The sequence below is a fragment of the Cinclus cinclus genome, chromosome 23, assembly GCF_963662255.1.
Source record: "Cinclus cinclus chromosome 23, bCinCin1.1, whole genome shotgun sequence".
NCBI lineage: Eukaryota > Metazoa > Chordata > Aves > Passeriformes > Cinclidae > Cinclus > Cinclus cinclus.
In genome coordinates, this window is record NC_085068.1 from 5826152 (window position 1) to 5852284 (window position 26133).

At 44.7% G+C, this 26133-nt stretch overlaps 1 protein-coding gene across 1 annotated transcript in view; it reads right to left on the reverse strand.

Moving 5' to 3' along the window:
* The window catches only part of PRDM16 (PR/SET domain 16), a 190621-nt gene that overhangs the window by 121039 nt on the left and 43449 nt on the right, over positions 1-26133 (reverse strand). Inside the window, exon 2 of the mRNA XM_062507508.1 lies at positions 25673-25723. Within this exon, the coding sequence (XP_062363492.1) occupies positions 25673-25723 (51 nt within the window). The remainder of the gene's footprint in view (positions 1-25672; positions 25724-26133) is intronic.

Genomic DNA, 26133 nt, shown 5'->3' on the forward strand with positions numbered 1-26133 from the left:
CCCAAACCAACTTAACATTTTAAAAGTAACCTTGAGTTTTAAGTTCTGCACCTTTTATTTCCTTGTTTTGCTGTGAAACTGAGAGCATTAAAATATTCCTGAAATACTTGCATAGATCAGGGTAGGGAAAAGTTGAGAAGCAGGAGAATCATCCCTAAGGCAGCCCAGCCTCTTACACAGCCACAGCCATCCCCGTGCTCACCTGAACTTGCTGATGCTCAGGGGTTCTACAGCCCTTTGCTGAGTAATTTACAACCAAACTGCAATTACTCCTCTCTCAATTAGTATTTCTTGTGGTTTTCAGTGGCTCCACATGCAAACAGCCAAAGAAACGTGGGAAGAACACCCTGTTCCGTGGTGGTTTTGTCAGCACTGTGTGTGCTTGTGCAAATGCTTCCCCTTCAGAGAGATGCTGGATCAACAATCCCAATCCCCCTGGAATCCTTGGGAAAATTCCTCCTTGCTCTGCTTGGGCTACAATTCTGCACCTGAATTTTTGGATCCAAGTGCAACAAGTCCTTCAGCTCTCTGTCCCTAATTCAGCAACATGCCTTGGTGGTTATTTAAAATTAAACTGTAGCTGTTTCTGGAGGACCAAGTGCTCTGAGTTTTCTTGCAAACGTGAAGATTTTTTTAACTCAACTCATCCAAAAATCAAACTCCTCTCATCTTCCAATTGAAACTTGGACATATTTGCTCATAGGAGCACATTTTCCAGTTAGAAAATTCTAAAAAAAAATGGTTCAGACATTTTTATAGGTATAAAAACGCGAGCCAAGTTGGTTAGTGGTTTCAGATGCTTTTTATTTGCAAATCAGAAAGGGCTTCATTTATAAATTGAAATTGTACTGGCTGCTAATCCTGAAGGCATACTCAGGTCTTTGGCTCTGCTTGGAGAAGGAGAAATAATGCATTTTAAAGACAAATTATTTCATTTGGAACAATGAGTGCTGTGGTTGGACAGGACATTTATTTTATAGCAAAACTCATAGAAGTCCTTTAGATTGAGAGTTCCACTGTTTTAAGGGGACTCTGCCCTCCACTGTGGATCTGCATAGCAGTCCTGCTCCCAGATGTGAAACTTGGGAATTTAAGGGATAATTCCTGGTCCTCAGAGGAGCACAGGCTCTTTACACAACATGCTGCACTACCACACAGCTGAGGACCCCCAGTCCACCCCATGCAGAGGCAGAATGGAGTTTTCCCTGTTTGGGAGCTGGATCTGATGAACTGAGATGATGAAGGCGCTCAAGCATCCCCACAGGTTTGTGCTGAGACACATTTGTCCCAAATCCCTCAGAGCACAGGCTGCCTCTCTCAAATTTCTACCCAAATTTCGGAAACGCTCCCCTTCCTGCAGCGTAGTAGTTACTTTTAGATCACAGAATCACAGAACATGAGAATCGCTGAGGTTGGAAAACACCCCCAATCTCCACCTTGTCAACACTCCAGAACCCTGAGTGCCACATCCAGGAGTTCCTTGGACATCTCCAGGGATGGGGACTCCAAACTTCCACTTCCAAAGCCTGACCACCCTTTCCATGGAGAAATTCCTCCTGATGTTCAACCTGAACCTCTCCTGGCACAGCTTGAGGCTGTTTCCTCTCACCCTGTCACTAATTGCTGGGAGAAGAGGATAATTAGTTAAGATGATTGTTCTTCTCATTGAGTAACACACTCAGGATCAGAGAGTTGTGTTTGAGCTGTGAGCCTGCACCATAATTTAATATTGGAGCTTGAAAATGGCCATGTTTTGGTATCCTGTTTCTGGACAAGACATACAAAGCAGAAAATATTTCTAAAAGCTGTGTTCAGGAGGCAGGGATCAATGCACCAGAGCTGGGTTATCTTCCCACACCTAAAGCAAAGCTGGACATGAGCTTCTCCATTTCTTCCTGTCCTAATTTCCCTCATCCTGCTGCACTCAGTGCAAGACGAGCCTGCAGCACTTGCTGAGCTCAGCTCAGTGTTTCTTATGCTGCAGAGAGTGTGAAGACCAGCGGCCACAAGGGCAGCTTTGCACCCAGCTGCTCACAGCCCTGAAAGGCTTCCCCAAAAACCACTGGAACCCCTTCACAGCCCCAGAACACCTTGTTTCTGTCCTCAGCTCGTCACACCTGCCTCACACAAAACAATGGGGAGAAGCTCCTCCAGCATCCTTGAGAACATTGTCAGAGCACCCAGGAAAATCCAGCATGGATTGGCACCTTGGAGGAAGTGCAAAGTAGCCAAGTGTCAAAGAAAAGAGGGCCTGTTTCAAGGAATTCATAAGTCAGGAGTGAAGCAAGACAGAAACAGGAGAGAGCATGAGGAGGTAAGAGCTGAGCCAGGTTTGCTGTTTGCTCCCCAAGCTCCTCACGTGCAGTTCCATGGTTGGGGATCACACCTGGGGGATTCCCAGGGATCAAGGCGAACTCGCAGCCCAAACAGAGATCAGAGAAAATTCCAGTGGCTGCAAGGACAAAGGTAGCACAACAACAACAGCAGTGGGAAATTACGGACAAAACTTAAATCTCCTGGAGGCACAGTTCTTTAGTTACATGAAACAGGTACAAAACAGTTTCTGATGGGTTCCCCAGCCCAGCCCAGAACGAATCCTGAAATTAATCCCATTCATTCCCTGAAATAATTCCTGGCGGTCTCCCTGGTCTGTGGCCTCTACAGTCCAATCCCACCCTCTCTGGCCTTCTGTTAAGGAAAGGAAAATCCCTGGTGCTGGGGGCTGCTGCCCCTCTGCTTCCCTGGCTGAGCTCAGGGCTCGTTATCGCACCCGGGCAGCCCCTGCGCTGTCTCCTGCAATTGTTCCTGCTCAAGCCACTTTTTTTTTTTTTTGTTTTTGGAAGGGTGGTGGTGGTGTTTTGTAATTTATAGCAAAATAAAAAAAGTGATTCCTTATAACAGAAACCATTCTGTTGTTGCAGAGTCCTTATTTAGCTGCATTTGAAGAGCTGAGGAAAAGCTGTTCCGTCGCTCGCCATCGAACCACGCAGCTTCTTCTACCTAACACCTCCCACAGGCCACATATCAACCCTGCACTTCCTACAAATGATGAGTAGCATTCATTTTGATCACTCACAGTTGTTTTGGGGGTTGGTAGGTGACAGGCTTTTGTCTCAGTCTCTTACCTCCTCCCCAAAGTGTCTGCAGCTCCCCTGTGCCAGCCCTGCCAGAGGAACCAGAGGGTTTCCTGCTGGGGGACAGCACCAACACACAGTTGGAGTGCTCCAAGCCCTCCCCACCACAGTCCCAGCCCTCAAGGATTACACACAGCCCCCTGCCCGACTCCTTGGAGATGCAGCTCAGTGTGTGGAGGCCACAGTTACACCAGGCAGGTCACCAGGTGTTGGGAGCACCCTCTGCACCAGCACTGCAGAGCCTCACATGGCTTTTTACACCACAAAAATTCATCCTGAAATTTCCTTTCCAGGTTTGCAGAGGATTCCCTTTGCCACTCCAGGCCCTCCCAGAAACAGATGAGATTTCAGCCACACTCCTCCAGCACCTGGTGCCTTCTCCCTGCTCCCTCCCAGGAGCAGGCTGATGTTTCACTTGGCTTTTCTTCTCCTTTACTGGCAAAAATCCATGCTCAGGCCTCATTTCTTTTGGACAATCCTGGGATCTGGCATCTCCCAGGAGGGGCTGATCTGGCTGTGTCAGAGCACAGAGCACCCCAGTGTTCCCTGTGGGAGTCCCAGACCTTGGGAACAAACCTGGGGAACATTCCCTGTTCCTCCCCACGTGCCCCAGCTGAACATTCCTGCTCTTCCCAAACTCTTTGATCTGACCACTGTTACCCCAAACCAGCCACTTCTGGGGGGCCCCAGCCTCAGGCTGCACCAGAATCCCAGAATTGTGCTTTATCTGCTTCCATACCCCATGAAAGTGTGGGTTTCAGTGTCCATACTCCAGGAGAAGAGCAGGAGCAGCACTACCAGTGCAGCCAACCCCACCTGTGGATCCATGGGATCCATTCCCTCTCACCCCAATCCTCTCATAAAGCTTCCCAGCAAAGGTTCCCAGCGTGGCTCATACATTTTAAGAAAAAACTTCCCAGTCCACGAGCAGGCACACTCAGTGAAAACTGTATTTTCAGGATTTAAAAGCAGCTTTCCACCTTATAACCAACCCCAAAAATGTTTTTAACATTCCAGTAAATAAGGGTCAAAAGAACTTTCGATTAAACAGAAGAAAACCTGAACTGCTTTAAATCCACAGAAACGGAATATTTTTTAAATCCTTGAAAGTGCATTAATGGGCTCAGTGGTCTGTTAATGATTTTACTTCCACGCCGTTTTCTTAGGACTGCACGTTTGTTTTCCACAGATGTCAAAGTGCCAAGGAAACCTAAAAATCTGCTCAGGAGGTACTTTGTGTTCACTTCTGACTACGAGGGACGAGCACTTGAACAAGTTTGGAGTGTTTGCAGCCTCTTCAGTGTTTCAAAACCACCTCGGAGTCCTTAGCACTGCACAGGGGGAGGTTCTTGGCCCAAAACCTGATGGGGTTTGATTTGTTTTTAAGGACATTTCAGATGTGAACGCTGCCCTGGTGGAAGCCTCTCCTGCCTGTTGCATTCAACAAAACATTTTGTGCCAAAATACAAAACCTATCCTTCCACAAATACCTGGGCAATGCTTTATCCCGAGGGCTCCTTCCCACATGTGCAGTGTTTGCTCCCTCCCAGCTGAGTGTCCTAAGCCACAGAACAACCCATGAATCTCACAGGATTCTTGTAATGGCTTTTAAACCCTGCATTGTGGGCTGTTTATGGCGCAGTTGCATTTGCTTTAGAGATTTGTTTTAATGCTGTTGGTGTTATTTGGAGAGATATTAAATTCAAACAGCTTTATGGTTGCTAATAAACATCTATTACCATTACAGACATTCTGATATAAAAGCCTCATACAGGTGCTTTCTCTCAACTATGCAGATTTGATTGATTAGGCCACAGTAGTTTATTTTACACTTCAGTGGTCACTAAATCTATCATTAAGATTAAAAATTGCAGTTTGTGCAGTCTGGGAATAACTACACATTTAAGCTGTAAAATAAAAGTCACTTCACCAAAATTCAGGGGAAAGGGGAGGAGGGTGGGGGGCAACACAAAACAGAACAGGTTAAAAGAAAAACAGTTTTGTAACACTTTATTCAGTTCTTCAGAAGATTAATTTCATGGAATCACAGGCTGGTTTGGGTTGGAAAGGACCTTAATGATAATTTTGTTCCACCCCTGCCATGGTAGGGACACCTTCCACTGTCCCAGGCTGTTCCAAACCCCAGTGTCCAGCCTGGCCTTGGGCACTTCCAGGGATCCAGGGGATCTGCTCTGGGCACCCTGTGCCAGGGCCTGCCCACCCTCACAGGGAGGATTTTTTTCCCTATTTCCATATATTCACTCTGAACTTCCCCTCTGCGAGTGTGAAGCCATTCCCCCTTGTCCTGTCACTCCAGGCCCTTGTAAAAACTCCATCTCCATCCTTCTTGTTGGCTCCTTCAGGAACTGGAAGGCCACATTTAGGTCACCCTGAACCTTCTCCTGTCCCCGCTGAGCATCCCCAGCTCCCTGAGCCCTTCCTCATGGGGAGATGCTCTCCAGCCTTCCCGCAAACACAGATTCTGTAAAGTCCTGGGCTGCAAAGCTGTGATGAAGACGATTCTGCTCCATCCATATTTTAGACAGCACCGAGCCCCATCCCCTCGGGGCACAGTAAAACCCCCCAGCATTCCCTGTGGAGCAGTCCCATGGCATTTTGCCCTGCTGCCACCTCCAAGGAGGGACTTGGCCGACTCCAGGAGTGACATTTGCACTCCCAATCGTGCCTGCAGCACGGTGTCATTTGTTACTGTCTCCTGCATGAGCTGCAGCACGGTGCCCACCAGCCCCGGGTCCATCCCCCTGCAGCTCTGTGGAAGCCCAGGCTGCCGAGCCGTGCTCCAACAGTGACCACCTGGGAGCAGCTTGATAAATGGCCAGTTTATAATGCTGTCATGCCAGCTTTGTCCTGGGGGAAATGTGTGTCTCTCTCAAAACAGCTTATTACCAACCTGTGGCTGGGGCCATGATCAATCACGCTGATCAGATATGGCAAACATGGTAACTGATATAAAGAAGATTTCTCGCTACACAGTTTGAGGTTAACATGACAAATGATGGAGTGAGAAAGAATAACTTAGAGGGAAAAGCCAACCCATTAAAGGCTGAACTTAGAAGTGGTTTTGGGAAGCACAGTTAACAACACGTCCTTGTGACATGAATTCCCTGCTCATTGAGGTAACCCTGAATACATTCCCTCGCAAATTCCTTGTATAATCCAGAAGGAATGATTTTTTTAAACATGCAGTCTGATTGTAAAGGGAAATTTAACCCCTCTACACCCATCCTCATTACTCGGATGTGATGAGTTATGGTGCAGGAAATGCAAGATTCCAGGTGAAAACCCAGGGCAGAGATACACCACATCTTGCCAAAATCCCAAAATATTTACAGGATTCTATTGTCAGCCACAGCAGAGCTATCTGAGAATGATGCTATTCCCAGAATTCAATCTATTTGCCTTCAAAATAATGGAGGAAGAGCAGTGGAACCCTGGGCATGCATAACCCACCTGTGGCAATTCCCTAAAACATGCCCTTAAACACACCCTGTAAAACAAGATCCAAGGACGTCTCCATTTGGTCCCTTTTGCACTCCCAGGATTTCTCTGAATGCTCTGAGCATCAAAACCCTTTAATTTCCCTGCTCGCACAGTTCTGAGCACAAATCTGGGAGAAGTGGGTGCCAAATCTGTCCTGTTATCCTTTTGGTCTGGAGCAGGGAGCATCCCTCCAGGATCAGCACACAGGGCTGCAGCTCTAGGACACCCTCTGGCAAACATCTGATATTATTCACTTGACTGAGTTGGTGAAAATGAAACCTTATTTACTGGCAAAATTAATGAGAAAAGAGTCTTCAATGAGACAATAATTTATGGCTTCCGCCCGACAGGGAAACTCATCCGACTCAATTCCTCACAGGAAAGGCAGATATTTTGGGGGAAAAGTGTGGATTTCTTTCCAGAAACACGGTCTGTCATTTCAAAATCGGGTTCTTAGCTGCGTATATTTTATTTTATGAAACCCTTCCAGAACTGATGAAGGTTGGAATAAATGGCCCTTTGTTCCCCTTCCTGTACCAGTGCATTTAATGACGGCGAAATAAAATTCTGCTCCGTGGCTGCCCGCCAGAGATCCGATGATACAACCAACTCACAACATATTCCAAATTTTGTGCTACACTGAAAGTCGGGACGCATTCAGATTTGGGGCTGCACACATCCAGCATCATCTCCCATCAGTGCACAGAAAAGTGAGAGCTGCAAATCTCATCCTTCTCCTCGAGACTCCCGTCTCTAATCCGGCCATAAACACCAACTCTCTGCCTTTCAAACGCAGCAAACTGCCACGAGAAAAGCCAGAAATGCATCAGACAATAAAAAGAGGGATAATGGCCACCAAACTCCACTCTTCTCCCCCCTCTTTTTTGAACAGATAGGTTTTAGACTCTATAATAATCACGCAGCTAAGATACAAGGTCTCTTGTTGGCAATAACCTACATGACATGACTTAGAAGGCAGGTGTTACTGTAATTAGCTATTGTTTGACTATCAAAAGTCAGAGCTGATTAAAGCCACTAAGTACAAGTGCACTATTTTATTTCAAAGAATATTATGAACTGCATGCTGGGACTCTTTCACTGCGGCCCTACCTTCCGGAGTCTGCTAAGAGCCCATGCCAGCAGTAATCAAAACTAAAATCTGCATAAACCTTCAGGGTTTTAATTCAAGCAGAGCCCTTTCATTAGAAATATGTTACTTTATGAAATCTGGTCGCCAGCAAGGGGAGAAAAATGTGACTTCTTAAGAAAAGTGAATGGCATCTCTTTAGTGATTAACCCAAGATTAATGGAGGCTCCTACTGCTCGGCCTAAGTCCATTTTATTGCTAATTCATTTAGGTACTATTTCAGATGTACTTGATGAAAGTCACCTGCTAAGAAGTCATGTTTTGGCAAGCAAGGATAGCCATTATGGTCAAATCCCAAATAGAATTTTTATTAAAGAAGCTTTGAAAAGTGTCTTGTATTAGTCTTTCATAGACATACCATTTAATGTGTTCAATTAGTTAAAAATTTGGGGCCCAGGTCACTAATCAAACATTCATAATGCTTTTTTTTTAAAATATTTTTTTAGTCCACATGCATCTCCTAATGTCCCAGGTAGGATGAACATTGCACTGAACAGGGACATTTATATTCAGACAAAAGCAGCAGTGCTGAGACTCACCAAGAAGTGGGTGGGATTTGGGTAAGTGCTCGGTGGGATCCCTGAAATGTTGGCTTGGCAGAGCATTTCTTTGTTCCCCGGGATGCTGCGGGGAATGGGGACTTATGCAAATCACATGTTCCTCCAACTGTACCTAATCATCCAGCTTTGGCTTGGTGCATGTTTGGAGCATGAGGTTTGATCCCTTAAACACAAATCATTTTGGTTTTTGACTTTTCTGCAGCTTGTTCTTTCAATAAATGAGAGTTTAGGGGATTTTGTGATTTGAGAGCCTGGAACCCTGGCTCTGTGTGCACCCTGAGATCTTTGCTACACAGACAAAGCACCTCCATAGCTCATCCAAAGTTCCTCCCCATTTTGGACAAGATTTAGCCTGATCCACAGGCAATTCCATGAGCATGGACATCCCTGCTCAGTGTTTCTGCCCTTCCCAAACACTGAGCACCCCACGATGCTCCATCAGAGACTCTGATGGTCTGAGCTTTGCTTCCCTGCACTGAGCAGGAGAATCTTGACAGCCAGCCCAGGAACGCTCACCCTGCAGAGTATTCACCTATTGCAGAGGTAGGTCTGGACATCACAGAGCTTTAATTGTGCCCTTCTCTTTCAAAAATGGGAAAAAATCCCCAAAGGTGGTGCTGGGGAAATGATCCCAGGTGAGGGAGATACCTGGACACTGCTGCTCTGCTGAGCCCCTCACCTGCCAGGCACCAAAACCCAACATTGGTGAATTATTGATGACATTACTGATAACCATCACTCATCACAGTGCTCACACTGGTTTTGGGTGCTCGTGTACAAAGCCAGGGCCTGAGAACCTCCCCTCACAACCTGCTCTGCTTTGTACCTGCCAAGGATGAGACAGTTTTGGTGACAGAAAGTGGTAAATCAATCAAAAAATGTCTGTTTGGGTATTCTGGCTTTTTTGGAGCTCTCTGCACACTGTGGGTGATGATTGACTTTGCAACCCAACAGTACACATGACCCAAACTCTGCTCTGAGAAGGGAAACAATCTGGTTCCTAAATTTATTTTTTAAATTTGTTAATGACCGATCCAGTTTCCAAAATACTGACTGGAGCTGTCAGGATTAGTGTGAGCCCCAAAACCAGGAGTGAATGTGCAGGGTGCCCCAAGACAGACAAACAGCTCCCTGATGGGTGTCAACATCCCTGTCAAGGGGAACAAAGTTTCCAAAACTCCCGTGGCAAAATTCAGGATTATCAGGAATGGCAACACATCCTGTGGTGGAATTCTGCTCCTGGGAGACTCCACAAAACCCAGCCTGGACTTACAGCCCTTGGCTGGGGGAATGTGGCACTAAAGGAGCCGCCTGGGTGTGATAACAAAGTTATCCTAATCTGTCCCTCTTGTGTGCTGGGGCACTCACACATGCAAATCTTGTCTTGTTCCACGGTGTTTGTTCACCTCCAGAGTCCTTCGGTGATTCAAATCTGTGTCTTACTATCCTATAATACCCTTGTCTAACAGTTCTTTTTAAATGCATGTGTTAATTATCTTGCCACCGCTGTAATTTCTCCCTGTAGTCCATTAATTAAGAGGTCACAATCTAAGAGCATGTTTACCCAATAAGCTTTCTTTTTTAATTATCCTAATTGCTTGGATACTGACAAAGACTCCATCCCTCCCCTTCCTCTGAGTGGATTAGAAAACGACATTTCAAAGCCCCACACAATGATGGGTCTGTAAAACACACATATATTTATATCTGTTTTTATAACTCTGTGATGTTCAAACATCAAAGGTCAACGAGACACAAGGCGCTGCATTTGCGTGGCTGTATAAAATGTAGAGACAAACTGTCCTCCATTAATTGATCCATTAGCCTGGAATGTTCTATTGGTCAGGAAAAATATAAGCAAAATCTTCAGAATAGGAACGAGATGGTTGCTCACAGCTTGGTGTGTCCTGGAGACCACCAGAGCCTCCTATCTGCGTCTGCTCCTGCAGGGATGGCTTTGGATAAAAGCAGGCAGAAATAGAAATAAATAAGGGGAAAAGCACTCAGATTCCACTGCAGCAAAGATCAGTTTTATTCTCCCTGTTCCAAATATTCCCTTCCCGTGGGTCACATCTCGGCAAGCTGGTCCCAACATCTTTTTTACTGACTTTGCAGAACTCGACAGACAATTAAAAAAATTTAAACCCTTCATTTTATCAAGTTTTTAAAAGGGAAAAGCAACTATTTGAATTCCAGTTGGGATTTTAACACAACAATTAGCAGAAACCATGTCCAGAAAAATTACTAGTGTGACAGAATGTGAAACAACCTTTGATATGTCAAGTAAAGTGATTTTTTTTTGTTTTGTTTTGTTTTAATAAAGCTAATGTCTCATTCAGACCAGTCATCTCAGGAACTATATAACAGAAGTATAATTACTTAGAAATTGCTTAGGTAAGCGTGATTGATGCATGGTAAATAGATGTTTCCAGCACTTATTGTTTCTTCCTGATGGATTAGGAAGAGTTGTTTAACAGTTCATTTGACCAGTCTCTCCTGGTGTTTCTGGAGTCTGGCTGTGCCAGTCAGCACCAGCAGTTCCTGGTAGTTTAAGTCTCTTTAATAAAGATTAAGATGTCAGAGGTCCTGCATTGCACAAAATCCCGATTTTATTAACTTCTCATTATCAGCTGAAATATGAAGTGCATTTCTTTTCATCTGGAGAGCAGCACTTTCTCAAGGGAAAGGACAGATACATCAGACACGTTTAGGGTGGTTTCGAGCGGGTTTGCCCCAACCTTGGCTGATACTGGGGAGCATTTTCTCACCCAAGGCATCCCATACATGGATGTTTCTCCCCAGAAAATGTTTGGATACCACGGCTGTGGACAGGGGCTGAGCAGGCAGTGGAGCTGAGCACTCACACTTCAGCACTTCAGTCAACACAGCTTCCATGAAAGAGCAGAAAAAGCGCTGGGCAGGAAGAGCGAAACCTCAAAAGTCAGGGCTCAGCCAACATTTCCCTCCTCACACCCAGCAGATCTCGAGGAGTAACAGCAGCAAGACCACACAAAACTCATTGAAAGAAATCCCAGAGGTGTCCGAAGTGCACCCTGACCAGCGGGCAGATAAATTCTGATGCCATGGAAGTGAACTTAGATCAGCTCTCGATAAAGTGGAACTGCAGCAGCCCCGTGCAGCTCCCGAATGTGTCGCTTGGGAAAGGCTCCTGTTCAATTCCGTGTGGTTTATCACCACTCTCACCCCAAAACCCTGCAGGTCACTGCTACGCGAACAGATGGTGCAGCAGGATCACCCTCCCAGCCACGCTCTCAAGGGATTTCTGAAAGCTGACAAATTGATGTATTTTGCATATTTTAAAAGCGAGTCTTTGTCGAACTTCTCCTTTTGCAGGCTGCTGATTGCAGGGAGGGCAGAGCTGGCTCTGTGTGTGTTTGAACAGGCTGGCTCTTGCTGGGCAGCTCTCCACGGAAAGAGTTAAGAGGGAAAAACAGTTGTGGTGTAACCCCGGCCCCGCAGCACGGGATCCCAGCCCCAGCAGCCTCCCGGGAGGGTTAAGCTCTATTACTTCTGGTCCCTGACACTGCTAATGGCACTCTCTAACTAATTGCATTTCTATACCTCCACATACGGCCGGGCAACAAATAAGCCCTTTAATCAAACAGCTTCATCTACTTCTAATTAATTCCATTTCTATGCCTTTTTGAGAGCACCGGAACATACAAAGATAGAGATGATGGAGCGCGTTCCGTGCCCGGCTGCTCTGCTAAAGATGCGTCCCCACCTCACACCTTCCGTGTCCCACCTGCCTGGAGCAGGTTTTTGACTTTTCTGCAGTTTGTTCTTTCGATAAGTGAGAGTTTAGGGGATTTTGTGATTCGAGAGCCCGGAACCCTGGCCCTGCGTGCACCCTGAGATATTTTCTATCCCCACAAAGCACCTCCAAAGCCCACAAGTGGCTGCGTGGAACGATCTGTGATTCCCTCAGTGAGTCGCTTTCGCGTTTGCCATCGGGTTTAATCACTTTTTGTTCCATCAGAACCGGCGCTGGCCTTGCCCTGCCGGCGCTGAGGGACGACTGCGGCATCAGCTGAGCAAACAGAGAGGGGTGTTTGCACACCCAGACCCAACGCAAACCTTCAATTCGAGGGCCACCAGCTTTGAAGGAAATGCTGATTCCTCCCCGACATTTACTTCTTTGATAAAACAGGTCGATGCAGCAGGAAAAACAACCAAAAAAAAACCAAAAACATAAAAATCCTCCCCTCTAGGTATTTAGGAAAGAGAACCACATCTGCCGGGAGCTGCCTGTTGCAAAGGTATGTATGTACAAAAGGCACGATAAGTGGGTGCTGAGCAGCGAGGAGTGGCAATTATCAGTTGCACATATCATTAGAGTCTCAGCTTTTCAATGGCACGGAGCTCCCGACGCCGTGTTTGCTGGGCCAGGTAAAAGGGGACTCTTAATACTGTGCAAATATGACTTACCAAAGGACTTTGCTTTCTCACCTATTCTCGGGCTTTTCAAATCAACATTATTAATTGGTGGCTTATCGGTAAGTGCTGTCTGGCAGTTAAAGGATGTTTCCACCCAGAGCAACGATACATAGAAACTCAGCAATGTCAGCCACAAGGACAAAGAACTGCCATGTTGAAACACAAAAATGCTTTGACACCTTAAATCTTCATTATAAAAGCACTGAGCATTCCAGCATTCACTTGCAGCTGTTAGTCCATATTCCACCATCTTGTTGTAACTTAATATATTAATTTAAACTCTGATTTACACTTGCAACTATTAGAACGTCTACCCTTTCTTTTTCTTTCTTTCTTTCTTTCTTTCTTTCTTTCTTTCTTTCTTTCTTTCTTTCTTTCTTTCTTTCTTTCTTTCTTTCTTTCTTTCTTTCTTTCTTTCCCTTCCTTCCTTCTTTCCTTTCCTTCTTTTTCCTTTTCCTTTTTCCTTTCCTTTCCTTTCCTTTCCTTTCCTTTCCTTTCCTTTCCTTTCCTTTCCTTTCCTTTCCTTTCCTTTCCTTTCCTTTCCTTTCCTTTCCTTTCCTTTCCTTTCCTTTCCTTTCCTTTCCTTTCCTTTCCTTTCCTTTCCTTTCCTTTCCTTTCCTTTCCTTCTTTTTTTCCTTTCCTTCCTTTTTTTCCTTTCCTTCCTTTTCCTCTCTGCTCTGTTACCCAGGTGCGTATAACCACACATTTTAGAACCAGGATTGACTGGTTTCCATGCTGGATAACTCAGCTACGTGGGACTTCAGGACTTTCAGCCACTCAGATCACCTTGCTCTCCACCTGCCAGCTCTCCTGAGCACCAAACCCACTTGAAAACGGAGAAAAAATGTTCGGCTGATAAGGAAAACTGAACACAAAGAGCACGACACTTCCCAAGCACCATTAAAGGCAGGCAAAAAAGAGCCTAAAACGAGAAGAAAAGCTTTCAGTGCCCCCAGCTCGCATTTTCCCGGTGTGCTCGGGGCCGCACGTGCGGAATGAAAGGACACTCGGGCTCCTGCCTCCCTGGCCGCCTTTCACACCGATTAACAAGATAAACCCAGGATAAACCCGTGGAAACCCGTGCGGCTGGGAGGGAGCTGGCCAAGCCACCCCGGCTCCCCCTCATTCTCATGCAGGATTGTGGAGATCCAGGCCGGCCGGGCAGGTATTTGTCTGAACCTCTCAGAGCCTGCAGGGGCAGGTATTTTATCTCGTCCCCAGAGAGCCCGCTCAGGTACTCAGCTATTCCAGGGGCTCGTTTTCCTCAGCATCCAACCCAAACCTTTCTTTCTGCAGGGCTGCCTCCTCCTGGTCCTGTTCTGACGGGTGCGTGACACAGATGAACGACCCTTAATGCAGAATATGAATTCCAGCTGCTTCTTTTACAGCACTTTATCTGCTTATCTTAGAGTACAAGCACAAAATCAAATCGAATTCATTTATTTCAGGGATTTCTGTGCCTCTGAAAAAGGGTTTCCCTCTGCCACCACGCTGGCTTTGTGGTTTTACAACAGCAGACCTGTGAACTGAGATGCTTGGCAGCTTTCTTCTTTTTCATCATCATCATCATCATCATCATCATCATCTTCTTCTTCTTCTTCTTCTTCTTCTTCTTCTTCTTCTTCTTCTTCTTCTTCTTCTTCTTCTTCTTCTTCTTCTCCTCCTCCTCCTCCTCCTTTTTCTTCATCATCTTCTTCTTCTCCTCCTTTTCCTTCATCATCTTCTTCTTCTTCTCCTTTTTCTTAATCATATTATTATTATTATTTTAATAGGAAGTGGTTACTCATTGATATTTAAATAAAAAGCTAACAAATATTTGATGCGCTGTGTTAGCATGAAAGGGGGGAGCCCTGTGCAAGCACAGAAATCACAGGTGAGCTATTTTATGGGAGTGAAAACAGCCTGGGGGGGAATGGGGCTACTACAAAGGTAAATCCTGGCTGTGTAAATACAGAGAGAGAGGTTTGGTTATCCTCAAATGGGAGAGAGAGGCACCAAACACATGGCTTTATAATTCAGCTTGACATCTTTAAACATCACAGAAAAAGAGCACAAAAAGCACAAGACTGAGGGAGGTCAGTGAGATCAGCAAAGTTTCTGTCCTACCCAAAGAGAGTCCAGCAGGTTTTCTGACTGACACTAAATATTAATTTAACCACAGAGCTGAGAAATGCAGCTGGGAAATCCCCTCTCCCTCTTTAAAGCCTAAAATCTGCTCCTTATGCCAATCAATTTGTGGCTGTGCTTTGTGGAGACCCAGTCCATGTAGATACATTTTTTAAAAAGTCCTTTTTCTTGAATTCTACTCTCTGCAAGAAGCAAAACACACTCAAAGCCTTGTCCAGCCCTAAAGGGTTTCTGAACTTTCAGAGAAAAAGCAAAACTTCATTACTTTCTTTTCTCATCATTTATGTGCAGAAGTTTCCAACACTTTTCCAGGTTTTACCTGGCATTACAAACAGAACAGAGAAAATGCAACAAGAAAATCTATTCCTTGGGTATTTCCAGCCCAGTTAGTTGGAGGATTTAGAAGAAATCTGGGAAAGAAAAAAAAAACAATCAAGCAATGTGCAAGGTTTTCATGGATGTTTTTCAGACCAAAGGGGTTCTGATGGATTTCAGAGATGCATCCAAACTTCAGAGTGAGTTTCCAAACCAAACATGGCTGCAAACCCTGACATCCATCAGCTGCTCGTTTGCCAACCCTCCCTATAATGGAGCAAAAAGGACCATTTAAAATCATCTCAGAGTATTCTGCTTTCATGAGTATTTTGCTCTCTAACACTTTGAAGTCACCAGAACACAAATACTCATGTTGCAGATGGTTAAAGTCTTGCTCTGGGTCCAGCAGTAATGTGGACCAGGATTAAAGAATAAATCTCATTTTTTCTGACTGTTACTCTGAGAAAATCGTGCTATCAGGATAATAATAATTGAAATGTTCACAACTGACCATTATGGCTTGCTTTATTGGAGTTAAATACTTTAAATAGCAAAATGGATCGTTCGGCTGTGTGGACAGCAGCTGGACATGAAGTGTTTTGCCTAAAGCCAGGCCAGCTCCTGGATGAGAATGGGATTTGCTGGATGCCTGAACATCTCTGATACAGCAATGCCTTGGAAAAACGAGTGTGATTTAAATCCCACATTTCCTACTCCAGGAGTGTCCAGTTTGTAGCTGTTTTCAGCAGGGGATGCTCTGGGGTCTGCAGGAAAGGCCATCAGAGCAAAGAGCAAAGGAGCATATGGTGAGCAGCAGACCTGGAATGGAGGGTGGGACACTATTCCAACCCAGAGCTTTTATTGGCAAAAGGACTGGCAAATGCAAACTGCCAGGAATAAATTGCTGCTGGAACTCAGAGGACACGCTCGAGTCATCAGCAGACACAAAGCCTGAGAGGAAGGATCTTACTCAGGGACAGCACAACCTCCTTAGGAAAAACTGCACATCCTTCCTGCTTGGCATTGCAGGAAACCAGGGGAATAACCTTCCAGGATTCCTCTGCTCCCAGTAGGAATTTAGGGGGAAAAGAGACACGCAGCCAGAAAAAAGGCATGAGGTCAATGTAAGGGGCATCCCAAACCCAGGCAGAGCTGAGGGGGTTTTCCTGTGGATGGATTTATATGGCAACCCCGGCCCCAACACAGAAGTTCTCCAGGATTCACCTTTTTTAAGACTCCTGTGACAAGGAAAGTGATTAATCTCCATTTCATGGTAGCAGGAGCTGAGCAAGAGACTGCTTAGATTTGCCAAGATAACCAGGAGAAAAATCCAGCTTATTTCTGGGCAGCACTACAGAAAAAACTGAACCAGGTATTGAGGGAAGAGATGAACAATGAAAGTCAAGACTTTCCAGGTTTTACATATAAATATAAGCAATTGGAAGGGCAAACATTGAAAAAAAAAAAAAAGAAAATTCCTCCTGACTCATTTTAAAATTGAATTATTTCAGGAAAGAAGAATTTAACACTGTCCTAAAAACTACCTTGAGGCAGCAGCACTGATACAAATTTCCAGAGTTTCCCCAGACTTTCTGTGAGGAAGAACCATCATTCTGGGGCATGCTGAAGCTTAAGACTGAAATTCCAGTGGAAACTCAGAGAAGCAGTTCCTTTAGGACTTGCAATTTATTCTTCTGGAACAGAAGGAATTATTGCACCAAGCAGGGGCTGAGATGTCCTGACAGCAGCAGTGCAGAACTATCTCTGCAGCAGTTATTAATGAGCTGGAAAAATGCTGGGTAGCAAATTCACCTCCCCAAGGCCAGAATTCATGGCAACAAATCCCTAAAATAATCAGCTAACTCCGGAACATTAGGAGAGGGAATGCCTCCAGATGACAGAAGATTTCTTAATTTCAGTTACTTATAACATTAAGCAGGAGGAAAACTTCCTCTGAAGTTTATAAATTAGTTTCTAATCTATTCCACAGCTTTTGGTATTTCTGGTCTATATTCTGTGTTACAGTCTAAAATAAGGAAGGGAAAAAAGCAATAAAAAAAATGAATTGCTTGGGTTAGCCAAGAAAGGATTTAAGCACTTAATTTGGACTCCTCCTGCTGCTACTATTATTACTATATCTATATTTTTATATGTATTTATATACATGCTTACAGGGCATTGCTGAAATTTCCAGAGGGAAGGCACCACTGAACATCACAGAGGAGCTGACTTCTGGTGATTACTTTTTTTTATTTTTCTCCCCAAACTGTCCTGTGAAAAATAAATTTGCTTGGGTTTTTGCTTTGTTTCCCCAGACTATGTATTTTATAATCTCATAGAAATCCTGTAGATTCTAAAATCCAAATACTTTAAAATATATCCTGCAACAGTCCCACCTTCACTGCTCTGCATCACGATGATTTATTCCTAGAAGAAAAATATGGGGAAAAAAAACCCCAAACCAAAAAGCATTTTTTATTTTTTTATGCTATGCATATTTATATTTAATTATTGTTGTCTGGCACCCAGTTCTCTGTGTTCTGACTTTCATTTTTTCAGCAGCACCATCGGGTCTGGATCCAGTTTCAAGAGTTGGGTAACAATTCTGGTGGTTCCTCATCCCCACACTCCCCTTTCCTCCCTCCCCAGCTGCTGTCCAGGTTTTCCTGTTTATCCAGGCAGCTCCAGGAGGCTCCTACCTGATCCAAATTCTCCTTCCAATGGGATTAACCCAACCCTACACACCCCTCAGGTGCCCAGGTGATATTCATGGAACCATCAGGCTTCTCTGAGGTATGGAACCACACAATAAAACCCAGTTCCAGATTCCCCACTGGAACAGGAGCCCGGCCTGGGACTGAGCCCTCCTCCCACACTGAGGAATATTCCCTGTTCCATGTAAAAATCTGTATCTGGTGCAGGGCAGGTCCCTCCTCTGCTGCTGTATCAGCTCCCATCCCAGCCCAGAGGTGGTTCTGAATCCACGCTTGATTCCAGAACCTGATTCCAGCAAAACCCTCATGGCACACTCAGCTCAGCATCCGAGGAGGAATTGCAGAGCAGAGGGAGGGGAGGGGGCTGTGTGTGCGTTACCTTCCAAGTTACCACACAGCCCCCAAATCCCACAGGCTATCATTCCAAAATTTGTGATGTTTTGTCTACTCTGGTGATTTAAGGTTTGTCAGAAAATGTCAGAAAGGCCACGGGGCCAAGGGCTTCCTGATGACTGAGGATTTTCTTTCACATGACCTTCCTGAAGTTGATTTTGGGCTCCAGACAGTGCTGCCTTCAGCTCTGACAGGGGCCGGCTGGCAGCAGATTCATGGGGATCTCTGGGGCATTCTGGCATTTTCAAACTGAGCTGGGGCTGTAATGCCTCCTAATCATCCAGAATATTGTTTCACTGGCGGGATGGAAATGCCAGCCCCTCACTTTGGTTAGCAGAGCCTGTGCTCCTGATGCAAACAATTAAAAACACATCTGATGGGAGCAGACAAACACCAATGTGGAGTATTGGCATTTCATGTATGATTAGTGCACGTGCCTCTTAACAGGGGAGCACTGAAACAAATTTTATAGACACAGAAAAAGGAGGATTGGGAGAGAAGCGTTAAAACCGTTGATTTGTGTTCAAATTCTTAATTTGTTCTGAAACTGTTAATTTTTGTTGAAACTCTTGTGCTGAAACTGTTAAATGTGTGCTTGTGGGCATCCCCACAAGCCCCAAGCAAAGGGAGCAGGGACCAGCACATGAGGGCTTCACATTATTTAGGAAACTCTTGGTTATAAAACAGTTTATGAATCTTGAATTTGCACGTGTTATTAGCATAACTGATTACTCAACCAAAATGTCTTAATGAGTCTCCTTTGCCCCCTGACAGACACAGAACCATGGAATGCTCTGGGCAGCCCGTGCCAGGGTCCCCCCACCCTCACAGGGAGGATTCTAAATCGTTTATTTTGCCAAGGGAGCAGCCACCTGCCTTCTCACCTCCACAGAAATGCATTTTCTAACCCAAACCCAGCCCTGTGTGCCTGTGCTTGAGATGCATCACGACAACAAGGTGACTTCTAAATCTGCCTGGAGTTCAGGGACACTTTTATCTGAGGGGATGCTGCTCACTGCAGCCGTGTGTCACCTGAGCCATGTGTGTGAGCAGCTTGGCAGCACATTTTGGACACCTCCTCAGCCCCAGCAATGCAGGGAAATCAGACACAGGTTATAAATCAGTGCTGGAGAACAGCTCGACATCACAGCTCTGGGGTGTGCACCAGAGAGAGAGGAAGAAGAAGAAGAAGAACCAACTTAACACACAAAATGATCTTATTTAGAACTGCGTGAGGTGTTCACACTGTACCCAAAATCCACATTATTTGCCACACAGAAACGGGAAATTGGCATTAACCACTTCATAGCCTGCAGCTGTGGGAGCCTTGGGAGAGCCACTGTTCCACCTTGTGCTGTGCGTGTGCCTGGGGCTGCCTCAGCACTCTGCAGATATGGAGAGAGCAAACTGAACCACTGCAAGTCCTCTTAACTTGGCCTGATTTATGGGCTCAAAACCCCCCGAGATCTCTTCATGCAGTCATTTCTCATACCCACACTCACTAAACAACCCAGCCCAAACATCTGTATCACAGAAATTCAACTTACGATGTTATTCCTGCAAAATAATTTAACCATCACTTTCTTTGCCGACTTTTCCATGCCAGCCTTACACCTTTTTTTTACTTTACATGCTTCATTTCAACAAAATCAAGGATGCAAACTTCTTAGAAGTACTTAGTTTCCATGGAAACCTAAGCTGACCGCAACATTATTGTTCTCAAGAGGGAACTGACTTTACTATATGTTCATTCACTGAATTAATGGACTCCTGGTTCTTTTATTAGCAGCTCTCTAACAATAGAAAGAGAGAAATGTTATAAAAAAGACTCTCAGACAACTGTCCACTCTTTTGTCCAGGGCTTTATTGGAATGACGCAAGTCTATTCAGGAAAAGATTATAAAAATCAACTCAAAGCTGCCTGTGTTTGTGGCCGCTAAATATACCTTTATTTCATAAAGATACAACCTATAAAACAAGCAAATTAAAGCTCTTTTTGAAATAGCAACTGTGAAGCAGCAGCCCTGGAGAATGAGGTTTTAGCTCCCAAATCTTGGATTGTTCCCCCATCCCTCAGGGTTGTGGAGCATCTTTAACCCCCAGTTCTGTGTAAATTCTCAGCCAGGATGAGGATTGTGCACAGACTGGAGGGGAGTGATTCTTCAATATGCAGAAAGGTGAAGAAAATTCCCCCAAACCTGTGGGCTTAAATATTCCCTGAGAGTTTTAGAACCTCTTCCACGAGCTGGGGATAATCTATCCCTGCTAAGTGCAGGAATGCGTGTGCAGTTTGTGCTGCAAAGCCAAACTTGGAGCACACAGATTCAAATCTGCAAATTGTAAGTGCAGAAATGTGCGTGCAGTTTGTGCTGCAAAGGGAACACCTTGGAGCAGGCCGGGTTCAAATCTGCAATTTGCTAAGTGCAGAAATTCGAGTGCAGTTTGTGCTGCAAAGCCAAACTTGGAGCAGGCTGGGTTAAAATCTGCAATTTGCTAAGTGCAGAAATACTCATGCAGTTTGTGGGTTCAAATCTGCAATTTTTTTAGTTCAGAAATGCTCATGCAGTTTGTGCTGAAAAGGCAGAACCTCGGAGCAGGCTGGGCTCAAATCTGCAATTTCTAAGTGCAGAAATGTGCATGCAGTTTGTGGGTTCAGATCTGCAATTTGTAATGCAGAAACGCTCATGCAGTTTGTGGGTTCAAATCTCCAATTTTTAAGCTCAGAAATGCTCGTGCAGTTTGTGGGTTCAAATCTCCAGTTTTTAAGCTCAGAAATGCTCGTGCAGTTTGTGGGTTCAAATCTCCAGTTTTTAAGCTCAGAAATGCTCGTGCAGTTTGTGGGTTCAAATCTCCAATTTGTAAATGCAGAAATGCTCGTGCAGTTTGTGGGTTCAAATCTCCAATTTGTAAATGCAGAAATGCTCGTGCAGTTTGTGGGTTCAAATCTCCAATTTTGTCCCGGCGCTGCCAGGCCCCGCTCAGGCCTGCGGGCTCGGCCTGCCCGGTAATTGCTGCACAAAAGACAGCGAGCAGTTCCTTGCTCTTCCCTAACCACCTTCCTGGCTGCTTATTGAAGTCTGATTTCTTACTCCTCTGGGTCATCATTCATCAGCCCCGCAGTTCCCACCGGGAGAGCCCGGCCGGACCTCTCCAATCCCTCCTTGCCAGAGGCCATTCCTGACGGTCCCGTGATATGGAAAATGTCTTCACAGCGACCCGGCGGGACAGGCCGCGGCCATAATACCCAAATAATCATTTTGCAAATTATCATAATTATCAATCAATCATCCCCGCGTGAACAATGTGCTCCTGAAGTATCAGATGGTTCCTGTGACCTGTAGCATTTTGGATATAATAATAAACCCGGGGAGATTTATGGCCCCATCCCGCTTCGCATCTGCAGCAGCAAAACACTCGTCAGGGTTTTGCTTTTGCTTTAGAGCTGAAAGCTTTCCTCGTACCTGGGTTTCTTGTTTGCTACTTGATGCTTTTTTAAAAGGCCAAAATTTCCAATCACACCCAGTTTTCTAAAATTCACTTTATTTTTAAAAATAAATCTGTGTGATTTGTGAGCACAGAATAAGCTTGCTGCTTAAATTGCCTTTACCACACAGCCTCATCAGCGTTATATTTACAGCTTCTAATATTTGGCAATGTAAGAATGAGGCCAGCCAGAGGAGGGGGGAAAATTGGTTTTGTCTTCAGTTTTTGTTGTGTTTTGCACAATACCAAATTGAATCCAACCCTTTTGAAGCCGATAGCATCTCCCGCTCCCTGTGCAGCACATTCTTGTTAATGGATAAATTCAAGCTCTCCAGAAAGTCAAAGAATAAATTTAAAGCCTTTTGCCAAATGCCTATCCTATTGGATTTTGATAAGACGGCTATTGAGCTTTAATAATGTCTTCTATCCTTTTTCAGCTGGCCCTTAACATGTCTCTTTATTTGTCCCTAAAGCCTCTTCAGCGATGCCTTTTTATTACAAGTCTCTCAGCTTGCTCTCAGGGGAGACAGGGTCGACAAGAGTGATAGATAGATAACTCTATAGATTATCTCCCACAGATGTTTTCTCTCCAGTAGCCCCTCAGGCTATACCCTCTAAGTAAACAGAAACTAAATAGAGAGTCTACTGAAGAGAGAAGTCCCTGAGGTCCCTTGTCACCACGGTCAGAAAAATAGCCTGGCCTGGGGAGCTTGGCTGGGAGCTCTGCACACACAGAGAATCCTTCCCCAGCATTCTGGAGCCCTCATCCAAAGTGACCCTTGGAGGGGAGAGAAATGCATCTATTTGGGAAATTTAAAAAAAAAAAAAAAGGTGGTGTGTAATGGGCACAGGCCCTGCTTCCTGCTGGAGGAAGTGGAAATCTTTCAGCTCAAAGTTAAAGCAAAATGACAACGGGGACGGTGACAATGACAACAAGGTGTTTGTTCAATTTATTAAATGCAGTGGAGAAGCTTGGAAAATTCAGGGGGAGAGGACACTGAGGTGCTCTCTAAGCAAAATAAACAGAGTGCAGGAACATGGGCTGGGGAAAAGACATTTGGGAACGGAACACAATAAACCCACAGTATTACTCATCTTTTTATCTCTGACTGTCCACATTCAGTTCACTAAAATCACTAAAGTAAGTGACTTTCCTGTTTTAATATTGTTTCCACTACTGATGATTCAAAATTAAACAAACAGGATGAGGAGCTCGTGTGTATTTGTCCAAGTTAAACTAAATATCAACAAGCAAAGGTGATACAAGAAAAGCGTATTAGGTATACACCATATTTCAATCCATGGAGCAGCACAGATACAGAAAATGATCCTGGATATGAGTCCTTTAATGACATTGAATTTTTCCTGTCAGACAACCACTAACAAAGAAATCAGCTTTGTGGTGTTAGTGGTTCCAGCAGAAAGAACAGTAACACGAACCAAAAAATACTGGATGTGCTGGGAAATACTCTTTGTGCTCCAAGTCAAAAAACAGCCTGTTTTATTCTACTACAAAGCAGGCTCTGCTGTGCTGCATCTTCAGACTTCTCCCTGCCTTTCAGTTCATTAAAGTTATGTAAAAGAGTGTTTTTTTCCCCGAGAGCTTAAGAACAGAGATAGTTCTGAGGTCAGTTTTAAACAGAGGTTGCTTCCTGCATATCCCCCTACACCTCTCACTGCCATCACCTTCCCTTCCCTGCTTTTTCCTGGTTTTACAGATTTTTCTCTGCATTCCAGACTTTTTTTTTTCTCTTTCTAGCTCTTGTTAATGCCCAATTCTGAACCTGTGGTGCAGCAGTCAAAGGAGGCACTGAAATTATGGTCTCTGCAGCTTCGATTTCCCCCCCTCCCAGTTTAAATCTGGCCACCCACTCCAGTTACATTTGTCTTCAGTCACCTTCTCGCCACCAACTCATCTCTGAAGGAATAGGAATAAATTGAAGTCAAATCTCAACCATTGTGTCTTCAGGGATATGACAACTGAATGATTTAGAGAGGCTGGAAAAGGAAATCTACTCCCGAGAGGGTTTTGTGCCACTGGAGCCAAATGCCAGAGTGCTACTTCCAAACAATTGAGAGATCCTACAAAAATTGTCCGGAGTGATTTCTCATTCTTTAGTTTTCATTTTCTCCTGACTGAAAAGCTGTCTCGCAGTAGTCTTTTCACAAGCCATAAAGTTTAGACTTGAACTCTTTACCTTACTGCTCTGACCTCCTTTACCCCAGCTGTAAAACCCTACTGCCCATCCTTCAATAAATTTATCACCTCATAAACTCCCACTAGTGCTTCTCTACAATGCATTTAAAAGACACAAGTGGAAGGCCAGGCCTTCCCCCCTTGTCAAATATCACAATTGTCCAGTTTTATACCTGCTGCACAGGGATGGCATTTTTCAAAGACCTACAGTTTTTGTAAAAGTCTCCCTTGGAATAAAAGCACAAAGTTTAAATATAAACCCATGGATTGAACATATAAAAGTGCTAGTTTTGTGTTTCCCTGTTTCACACAACTCCTGCTCTCTTTGGGGTAATGCAAATCCTGAGGTGGGGATGGAGAGTTCATCTGTGATATCGTAATTAAAGACTGAATAAGAAATAGCTGAGCCATGGAGAATTCCCTCCATCCTTGTGGGAAGTGCGTGGGGATAATGAGAACCTGCCACCTTGTCACCACGTCTGTCCAGACAAAAGGACCCCACAGAGGCAGGGACAGACACCCCATGAGTTATGGGGGTGCCCAAGGTAAAAAGTTCAGCCCTGTTGCCACAGATCTCTGGCGAGGTCACGGCACACTCAGAGGATGCTGAACCTGATTTTTTATTTTTTAACATGGCAGGAATAGAACAGGCCATACTGGACATGTGTCTAAACCCCTTTTCCCAGCCTGACTCTGGAGCCTGCCAAGGACTGCATTTCACTCTGTTTGGCAGAGTGAAGCAAGGGATTCCTTTTAGTTTCAAGAGTGGAGAAGCAGCATCACCTGAAGGATGAGCAGCAATGGCAGCTGGGGCAAGGTTTTGAGATTCCCCACTCTCAAAAACTTCATGAACAGGACTGTGAACATCCTTTATAAGACAATTAAAACACATGAAAGGAGTCACAACCAGCTCCTTATTTCAGTGAGGACACACAAGCTACAGCCATTGAGAGGCTCTAATCAAACCCGACTGGTAACACTTGAATCAGCAAAGCTGTTAACCAACAGATCCACATGGAACAAAATCTCATTTTAGTGCTTCTGAGGGTAACCCCAACCCAAACAGCAGCCTGCCTGCCCAAGTACATCATGCTGAGGCTGCCTTCCAGCTCCAGTGGAGACATCTGTGCAGCTGGGCTGAGTGTGGAACACATTTTCTCTGGTCACTGCTACAGTTCGAGTCCCATGATGTGATGAAAAGTACCACTAATACATCACATGGGATGAATTTTATCCTTTCACAGACCTATTCCTTCTGCCTTGGACTTTACATAAGCCACATTTACATGCTGAAGTGACCTCCAAAAATTTAGCACTTTTAACAAAGGACCAACATTTTCTTTTACTGGAAAAGAGGTAAATGAGGTTTTTTGCTTTGGCCTGGCAGCTGTTTGTGTTGTAGCTGAATCAAGGAACACCTCAAACTATTATTTTCTCTTTCATAATGACTGGAATCACAAAAAGACAGAAAAATATGCCAACAGAACCACAAGACTTAATCCAAAAAAGCAACAGCAAACACCGGAAAACTTTTACGACGTTATTGCCATCAACACTTTGGTTCAAAAGTGAGGGAAAAGTGGCCAGGTGTATTTCCAAGCCAGGGAATAAAACAACTCCCAGAAGATTGAGCCATGTCCTACCTTTTTTATATTGCCCTCCTGGGAGGTCACCTCGGGATCAGTCAGTATTTGCTAAGGAAAAAACAGAATAGAAACAAAACTTGAGTTGATTTGGAACTAAGAATGTTATAAAAGAATAGAGATTAATATTGCTGTCATTATGATCATGAGGAGGAGAATGAATAAATATTGTATTATTGATAATAATGGCCAAAACTCTCAACTGCACCAGGATGTTTTGGAAATTCTATGGGGGGTTTTCACCACAACTGATATTTATATTTTAAGGTTTTCTGTTGCTTCTGTGAATAATTCCCTTAAGTTTGGCAGACAAGGACAGGTTTCTATCCCACAAGGCAGGTGTGGACAACACGGGCACCAAGGGAGCAGGCACCCACAGGCTTTCCAGGGACAGATCCCGGGATGCTCTGGCCCCCCAGCGCTCCCGGCAGCTGTGCTGGGAACTCTTTAATTCCCCCTCC